The sequence below is a fragment of the Garra rufa genome, chromosome 12, assembly GCF_049309525.1.
Source record: "Garra rufa chromosome 12, GarRuf1.0, whole genome shotgun sequence".
In the NCBI taxonomy this organism is placed as follows: Eukaryota; Metazoa; Chordata; class Actinopteri; order Cypriniformes; family Cyprinidae; genus Garra; species Garra rufa.
The window spans coordinates 14,863,203-14,873,207 of NC_133372.1; the positions used below are offsets into that span (position 1 = coordinate 14,863,203).

The following is a 10,005-nucleotide window of genomic DNA, read 5'->3' on the forward strand; positions in this document are numbered from 1 at the left end:
AGAATGTTATGAAGAGTGATCAGATGAATTGCATAGTCCTTCTTTGCCATGAAAATTAACTTAATCCCAAAAAAAACTTTCCACTGCACTGTTAAGAAGGCTTCAGGGCGTCCAAGAAAGTCCAGCAATGGCAGCAGGCAGGTGTGAGCGCATCTGCACGCACAGTGAGGCCAAGACTTTTGGAAGATGGCTTGGTGTCAAGAAGGGCAGCAAAGAAGCCACTTCTCTCCAAAAAAAAAACAGCAGGGACAGATTGATCTTCTGCAAAAAGTATGGCGAATGGACTGCTGAGGACTGGGGCAAAGTCATATTCTCCGATGAAGCCTCTTTCCGATTTTTTGGGGCATCTGGAAAAAGGCTTGTCCGGAGAAGAAGAGGTGAGCGCAACCATCAGTCCTGTGTCATGTCAACAGTAAAGCATCCTGAGACCATTCATGTGTGGGGTTGCTTCTCATCCAAGGGAGTGGGCTCACTCACAATTTTGCCCAAAAACACAGCCATGAATAAAGAATGGTACCAAAACACCCTCCAACAGCAACTTCTTCCAACAACCCAACAATAGTTTGGTGAAGAACAATGCATTTTCCAGCACGATGGAGCACTGTGCCATAAGGCAATAGTGATAACTAAGTGGCTCAGGGACCAAAACGTTGAAATTTTGGGTCCATTGCCTGGAAACTCCCCAGATCTTAATCCCATTGAGAACTTGTGGTCAATCCTCAAGAGGCGGGTGGACAAACAAAAACCCACTAATTCTGACAAACTCCAAGAAGTGATTATGAAAGAATGGGTTGCTATCAGTCAGGATTTGGCCCAGAAGTTGATTGAGAGCATGCTCAGTCAAATTGCAGAGGTCCTGAAAAAGAAGGGCCAACACTGCAAATACTGACTCTTTGCATAAATGTCATGCAATTGTCGATAAAAGCCTTTGAAACGTATGAAGTGCTTATATTATATTTCAGTACATCACAGAAGCAACTGAAACAAAGATCTAAAAGCAGTTTAGCAGCAAACTTTGTGAAAACTAATATTTGTGTCATTCTCAAAACTTTTGGCCACGACTGTACATTGATTAAAATCGATTAAAAAATAGAGTGAAATTATGAACTATTTTATAACAGTTTTCTCTATATATGTTTTAGAATCTTATTTATTCCTGTGATAGCAAAGCTGAATTTGGGCATATAAATGGATGAATGGAGTAATGGCTGCCATCACAGGAATAAATTAGATTTGAAAACAGAAATTTGTAATTTTAAATGATAATAATACTACTGTTTACTGTATTTGTGATCAAATAAATGCAGCCTTGTTTCAAAAACATTTAAACATCTTAATTTTTCAAAACTTTTGTCCGATAGTGTATCACAAAGAAATTTCTATTGCAGGGTTCTGTAAAATGTATTCATTTAAAGTGAATATGAAGTAATTATTAAACAGCTCTCTACTCTATAGCTCTATATTTTTGCATAATAATCGCTAAGCTATATATTTGACTGTTGTCCATGGCAAGATACCGTTGCTACTTTCATGTCTCTTGTATAACTGCGTCATCTGTTTTCATACCAACTTAGAATAGCTCATTGGTGCCGTCTTGTGACTCAAAACTGGAAGAATTGTTTAATTTATTAATATGGCGAGGATAAACCTTTGGTAGATGACTAGAAGCAAGAAAAAGCAAGAAAACGAAACCATTGCTTGGAAGAGCAACTAACCGGTAAGAGACGTAAAGGGCTGGATGAGAGAAATCTTAGAAAGAGATAAAGTTATATTGTAGATAATTATGTTAAAATAACTAGTTCATAGAAAAAAGTAATGTAAATTTAACATTAAGAATAAAATATAAATTAATATAAGTTTAAGGAGCATTGGTCCCACTTTACTTATACACATTATGTGCACTTATATCTAAAAAAATTCTGCATGTAATTAAATCTGTAATAATAATAAATTTGTTTGGTAAATAAGCAGGATAATGTCATTATGAGAAAACAAACCCCTCCACATTTAAACAAGTGGTTAATATTTTCCAAAAATGACCAGCTGACTGTACATTGTGCAATCAAGACTCATTCTTTGTAGAAATGACTGGAGTAAGTAGATTCTTCCTATAACACTGTGGCTTTTAAATCATATTTTCACTTTTCCATTTATCAGAACATCTGGATATTTCTGTGTCATACCACATGTCTCAGATGCACAACAGAAATGATGCTTAATAACACAGCCATGCACAATCAGAACAGCATCTAATATAGAAGACAGAATAATTTAGTATCATATATCTTTTTCATACCTGTCTTTTCAGTAGATTACATGATTAGCTGTTACACCAAGTAGATTAGACTGAATCCACACAGTTTGGAGGTTGGGTATATCCATCCACCATCAAAAATGAATATTTAATTTTGAAATTGACATGCCAGCAACGGCATTACAGTTCTATCACAATAAAGAAGTCTTAAATTCCATTAAAAAGGCCATGTGCTACAAAGTATTAAGTAAGAAACTTGAAGCAAATGTTATAAAACTAGCTGGAAATACAGATCGTCTCTACATTTTTTAATGTCATTCGTTTCTCACTCCTTGGCCTCTTCTGTCTTCTGCTTTCATGTCTGCCAGTAATACGACTTTCTTTCTTTCTTTCTTTCTTTCTTTCTTTCTTTCTTTCTTTCTTTCTTTCTTTCTTTCTTTCTTTCTTTCTTTTTCTCTGTCTGTCAGTCAAACTCCACTGTTTGTACCCCAGTCCCTCATCACTCATCCTTTCAGCAGACTTGCCAAACATCATATTGACAGTGTCAATTCTTATTGTTTGTATTTTCAATTTTATGGAATCAAAACAGCAAGATAAGCTGAATTTCGATTGATTTCTGGCAAGTTAGTGAACATGAGTGAGTGTTATGAAAATGATATCCCTTTGTTTTTTGGATTGTCTTCTTTTTGCATCTGTGGGTGTGCGTCTGTGCGTGGATGTGTTTTGGAATGAGTTGGTGTTTCCTGACTTACGAGTACATGTCTGTGCTGGCCTGACACCAATGTTGCCCACCATCTTTTCTCTTGCAGAATACGGCAGTGCAGGTGAGAGGTCCAGGAGGGCGAATAAAAGAAACATCGGTAGATACACAATATGTAAATTTACTGCCAAAACTAGGCATTGCACCCATTCCTGCACCCCTCACAATGTCCAGGGTGATGCTCTCACCTGTAGTAGAGCTAAACAGTGCTTAGGCCTTACCGATAAACAAATTTAAAAACCGGCTTTGTAGATCCAGCTAAACAAACCTCAACATTGCTGTGAAATCAGAGCATGACCTGAATGTTAGGTCTATAACTGTCTCTCAGGCCACAGTCACTTGCATGTATGCAAACCTTCAAACCCGCAATCACTTTTTAGGTTTTCCTATCATATGATTTTCCCTCTTTTCATCTTGTAAACATCAATGCTTCCTGCTTCCCCTTATTGTTTGGCACTTATGGCTGAGCCTCAGTGATTTTGCCCAGACATGGCATCCAGGTCGCAGTTTTTCCTCTGAGATGACTTGTTTGTGTTTGCAGACAAGGCTGGCTTTGGGAACAACTTCACCACTGGAGGAGATAAGTCTCTGGCCCAGAGTATGGAGACTGTGGTAGTGGGCTGCATGTTCAAGTCTCTAATCACAAGATGTGCCTCCACTACACATGAGCTTCACAGTTCTGAGAACCTGGTGAGAGTGCTACATTTAACTCATGTTCTAAGCAATAATGAGCTGTTTTCTTTGTTCTCTCTGGTAACGTATGGCATACTTCTCCATTCATTAGACCACCTTAATGCCACCCTTTTCTTACAATCGACTTTCAGATCTGCCTCCATCCAGAGTGGAGATCAAAATTAGAGAACAATCTATACAGTGAGGAAAAAAATGTTTTGATCCCCTGCTGATTTTGTATGTTTGCCCACTGACAAAGAAATGACCTGTCTATGATTTTAATGGTAGGTTTATTTAACAGTGAGAGACAAAACAACAACAAAAAATCCAGAAAAACGCATTTCATAAAAGTTATCAATTGATTTGCATTTTAATGAGCGAAAAAAGGCCTATCTGAAGTTTGCCAATGAACATCTGAATGATTCAGAGGAGAACTGGGTGAAAGTGTTGTGGTCAGATGAGACCAAAATCGAGCTCTTTGGCATCAACTCAGCAATATATGCTGCCTATGACTCCAAGAACAATATCCCCATCACCAAACATGGAGGTGGAAACATTATGCTTTGGGGGTGTTTTTCTCTACATCGCATTAAAGGGACAATGGAAGGGGGCATGTACCATCAGGGCCAGGGCATTGAAGCCAGCCAGGCATTGAAAATGGGTCGTGGATGGGTATGACCCAAAACACATGGCCAAGGCAACAAAGAAGTGGCTCAAGAACTGTTCTATGTTTGACAAAATATCCAAGGCATTTCAACAAAAATCTTTATTTTGTGAAAAAAAAAAATTCTCGCACTGCAATAGTGTGATCGTGGTCCACTCTACGTCCACCCTCTTCGACTTCTCTTAAACATGCAGAGACGGATCCTTACCCTGTTTAGCACTGAACTAGCAAGCAATTCCAGCTGCAGTGTTGAACCTGATTCTCCATTGAGAGTCTTTGCATTATCCTGTCTTCTCGTGCATTTACGTGGACAACTAGCCGCTTTGGGGGACTTGACTGAGTTAGTTTCATTGTAAGCCTCCAATATTTGAGAAATCACAGATTTGGAATGACCTACTTCTATTACAAAGGCTGAAAGGGTCATCCCTTTGACCTTCATCTGGACAACCTCCTGTTGCAGGGTTTCAGTCACCTCAGAGCGTACCGCCATCTTGCAATTTCAGTTAAATTTGAGGAATGCTGCCAGTTAAATAGGGTTTGTCACATAAAGAAAAAAAATATTATAAAATTGGAGGTATTCGATAGTGTTCTCTAATTTTGATTTTGAGTTCTTTTTCAAATGTCTAATTTAAGTTTTTTATACCATGCTTCAGAATACAATTAATTTATGAAATATACTTAAAAACCGCCGTTCTACTCCTGTTAGGATAATTGGACTAAGCAGTAACCTTGAAATTTAGGAAGTCTCCACTGTAGGTCACAATATACACTACTAGACGAAAGTTTTAAAAAAGATTTTTAATGTTTATTTTTAAAGAATACTCTTGTGCTTACCAAGCCTGCATTCATTTAATCTAGAATACAGCAAAAACAGTAATATTGTTAAATATTTTTACTGTTTAATTTTTACTAATGTATTCCTGTGATCGAAGCTAAATATTCAGCATCATTACTTCAGTCTTCAATGTCACATGATCCTTTAGAAATTATTCTAAAATGCTTATTTGCTGTTCAAGAAACATTTATTATTATTATTATTATTATTATTATTATCAATATTTAAAACACTTTAGTATATTTTTTTCAGGATACTTTAATGGATAGAACGATCCAAAAAACAGCATATGTAAAGATCAGCTGTTCTTCTGCACTTTCTATTCAAAAAGAAAAAAGAAAAAAAAGAAACCTAAAAAAATTCTATTTAGCTGTTTCCAATGTAATAATAATAAAAAATGTTTTTGGAGCAGCAAATCAGAATATTAGAATGATTTCTGAAGGATCATGTGAAGTAATGATTAAATAAGTTCAGCTTTAAAATCACAGGAATAAATTAAATTTTTGAATATATTCAAATAGAACACAGTATTTTAAATAGTAAATATATTTCAAAATTTTACTGTTTTTGCTGTACTTTGGATCAAATAAATACAGGCTTGTGAGCTGAAGAGATCTTTAAAAAACATTTAAAAACTTGACTGGTAGTGTAGAAAGATCTGTTACTTCTTTAAGTCTCACTGTGAGATGTAAAATTGCATTGTAAGATAAATTTGCATTGCACAGTAATTACTTTTAGCATTTTTTACTCAAAAATAGGTCAAACTTAGATTTAGATTCTGATTGGCTGTAGTTTGTGATTGAGCATCACACTTCATTTTAGCATTCAGTGTGGACAGACAGATTGTTCACATCTGGGATCTTGTTGCTTGACGTCTGGTTAGGACATGGTATAATAGTTATACTTTGAGTGTTTGTATGTATATTTAGTATGTAAAATGAATAGCTAACAAGTAGCACCTCTCAAGTGTGAACATTTGAATCTATATTTCTGTTTTCTATTTTCACACATTCACACTATGACTGTCTGACAGGGTCTGTATTGCGACATACGACAGCTGGTCCAGTTTATTAAGGAGTCTCATGGAAATGTCTTCCGACGTGTGGCTCTCAGTGCTCTTCTGGACAGCGCTGAAAAACTCAATACCACCAAAAAATCTGACGAAAAGGATGATACCAAGCCATCTTCAGCAAAAAAGTACATGCATAAATATAACACACATTTATTCACATGTGTAGTCTGACAACGTCAATTTCTTTTTGACCAATTCTAAATATTTTGTAATGCATATATTAGGTATATGCATGGATTGAGTTTGTGTGCATCTGTATTCGTGTATCAGTGAGGAGCAAATCCCAGGAGCGCTTTTAGGAAGGAAAGACTTTTGGAGAAAGATGTTCAAATCTCAGAGTGCCGCCAGTGACACAAGCAGCCAATCAGAGCAGGATACCTCAGAGTGCACAACTGCCCACTCTGGTACTACCACAGACCGTCGTTCACGATCACGTTCCCGGCGGATTTCCCTACGCAAGAAGCTCAAACTGCCCATAGGTATGTTCATGGGAGAGAGATATTCTTTACAAATATAATCAGATGATCATGAACATCAGTGTGATCAGGGGATCAGTTCAGTCCTTGCTTACCTAGCATGTAGTTATTACAAATTACTGTTACTCAAGTTACTTTCTATTAGCTCAAACGAGTCTGGCTATTCTCCTCTGACCTCTGGCATCAACAAGCTATTTTCGCCCACATAGCTTGAGTGAAAATCCCAGTTGATCAGCAGTTTACTTAGACCAGCCCATCTGGTACCAACAACCATTCCTTTCTTACTCATTCTGATGCTCAGTTTGAACTTCAGCAGACCATGTATACCAGGCTAAATACATGGAGTTGCCATGTAATTGGCTGATTATATATTTGCGTTAACATGCATTTATCTATCTATCTATCTATATATATATATATATATATATATACATACATACATACCTGGCAAATTCTGACTTAAAGTTACTTTTATTCAACCAGAAAGTTTTTTTTTATCGGAAATGACACAAGCTTTTCCCAAAAGATAATAAGACAATGTACAAGAGGCATCATTGTTGAAAAAAATATTATTCATCTTTTATTTACATTTGAACAAAAAGTGGCATGTCCAAAAATATTCATACCCTTCTCAATAATCAATAGAAAAGGTTTTTTTTTGCTAATACAGCAATCAAACGCTTCCTATAATTGCTGACCAGCTTTTTGCATGTCCCCACTGGTATTTTTGCCCATTCATCTTTGGCGATGAGCTCCAACTCTTTCAGGTTGGAGGGTCTCCTTGCCATCACCCTGATCTTTAGCTCCCTCCACAGATTCTCAATTGGATTTAAGTCAGGACTCTGACTGGGCCACTGCGAAACCTTAATGTTTTGTCTGCTAACCATTTCTTCACTTTTGCTGTGTATTTTGGGTCGTTGTCATGCTGAAATGTCCACTGGTGCCCAAGGCCAAGTTTATCTGCAGACTGCCTGATGTTGTCGTTGAGAATTTTGATGTATTGCTCCTTTTTCATGGTGCCGTTTACTGTGATTAGGTTCCCTGGTCCACCGGCTGAAAAATAACCCCCAAAACATTGGGTTCCCACCACCATTTTTGACAGTGGGGATGGTGTTCTTAGGGTTGAAGACTTCTCCCTTTTTTACGCCAAATGAAGGCTACATCATTGTGGCCAAACAATTCAATTTTTGTTTCATCTGACCATAAAACAGAAGACCAGAAGTCTTCTTCTTTGTCCAGATGAGCATTTGCAAAGGCCAAGCAGGCTTTTGTGTGCCTTATCTGGAGAAGTGGTGTCCTTCTTGGTCTGCGTCCGTGGAACCCAGTGGTGTGCAGTGTCCGTTGGACTGTCTATCTTGAGATGTTGCCACCTCTCTCACTATCCTGCTGACCAGCACAGGAGTCAGTTTTGGTTTCCGACCACGTCCTCTGAGATTTTTCACAGTGCGGAACGTCTTGTATTTTTTAATAATACTTTGCACTGTAGCCACTGGAACTTCAAAACATTTAGATATGGTCTTATAGCCCTTTCCTGACTTGTGAGCAGCCACAATGCGCAGCCGCAGGTCCTCAGTGAGCTCCTTTGTCTTAGCCATGACTGTCCACAAACCAACAGCAGAGAGCTTCTGTTTTTCACCTGTTGACTTGATTAAAACAGCTGTTCCCAGTGAATCAGGGTAAAGGATGCTTTAGAACAGCTTGGACTATTTGGAACGGTATAGAACTTTGAATTTTTCCATAGACTGTGAAAGTTTGCAAAGGGTATGAATAATTTTGGACATGCCACTTTTTTTTCAAATGTAAATAAAAGCTGAGAAATATTTTTTTTCCACAATGATGCCTCTTGTACATTGTCTTTTTATCTTTTAGGAGAAGCCTGTGTCATTTCCGGTCCAAAAAAACTTGCTGGTTGCATAAAAGTAACTTTAAGTCAGAATTTGCCAGGGGTATGAATAATTTTGGCTTTGACTGTATATAGATACACACAACGTGTATAAATCCAAAAACTATTCTAATTTGTAAACTTAAGTATAGTTCACGCAAAAATAAAATTATTTCATTATTTACTCACCTTCATGTTGTTCCAAAGCCTTATGCGTTTGTTCATCTTGTTAAGGTGCGTGCCACACATAGGTAAGATTGTAACACTTTTGAAAAAAAATGTTTTCTGATGCACAGCCTTGTGCATACTGTTATGACAAATGAGCTTGTAATATTAGAGTGTGTAAGTTAATTCATTTAAAAACAATTATTTTTAACAAAGAGTTTTCAGTTCTAAATGGTGTATTAGGGATCTGAATGTTATGAAAAATTATTCATAAGTGAATTATATCTCTGTTCTTTCCTTTTTGTCACCAGCATGTCGTAGGAAAGTTCGCCATCCAATCACTCTCTCCATGTTACGTATGTGTGTTGTGTTTTAGTTATGCAGCCTCATCTTACAGTGTCATAATGGAAGCTTTAGTTTGAAATAAATGCATTCAAAGTTTTATTTATTTAATAATTTATTTTTTACTGTGAGCGTATATGTGTTATTTGCCCATTTTTGTGTATATGCTGTATGAGCCGGAGCACCAGCATGAAATCTTCCCTATTACATTCCTTTTGGCTTGTTTGCACTTCCATTTAAAGGGTACCAGTCAGAGTTTAACCCTTTCCAGAGTGGTAAACTAATTGTATTTCATGTAACCATTTAACCAGGAAAACTGGCTGAAACGCTCCTCTCTGTCTGGTCTGGCTGATGGGGTGGAGGACCTGCTAGACATCAGCTCAGTGGACAGACTGTCCTTTATCAGACAGAGCTCCAAGGTGAGGATAAATCTCTGCATTTACTGTGTAGTAAGGTTAGGATAGGTGGTTGAGAGAGTCAATGACAAATAAGAGTGTCCATAACAATAAAAAAATCTAGTCACATCTTTGTATCCATGTTGGTTTGATATGGATTCATACCATTTTCAAGTTTATTGACTCTAAAATGTCATGTGGTTTTACCGTCAAGTAAACAGTAATCACATACTTTCCTTACACTTTGAAAACATGTGATTATACTTTATCTCTCTACAAAACAAAACTTAAAATTAATCTAATTCAAAATTTTAACAAAAGACATATGTATAATAATAATAATATATATAGACTGTTATAGTTATTCATATTTCATATTTTGAATTGGTTTTATATATATATATATATATATATATATATATATATATATATATATATATATATATATATATATATATATATATATATATATATATATATATATATAT

General features: G+C 36.5%; 1 protein-coding gene across 1 annotated transcript in view; it reads left to right on the forward strand.

The window, feature by feature from the left end:
* The window catches only part of unc80 (unc-80 homolog (C. elegans)), a 96,558-nt gene that overhangs the window by 20,699 nt on the left and 65,854 nt on the right, over window positions 1-10,005 (forward strand). Inside the window, exons 16-20 of the mRNA XM_073852515.1 lie at window positions 3,064-3,114; window positions 3,556-3,704; window positions 6,219-6,382; window positions 6,528-6,736; window positions 9,092-9,136. Of these exons, the coding sequence (XP_073708616.1) occupies window positions 3,064-3,114; window positions 3,556-3,704; window positions 6,219-6,382; window positions 6,528-6,736; window positions 9,092-9,136 (618 nt within the window). The remainder of the gene's footprint in view (window positions 1-3,063; window positions 3,115-3,555; window positions 3,705-6,218; window positions 6,383-6,527; window positions 6,737-9,091; window positions 9,137-10,005) is intronic.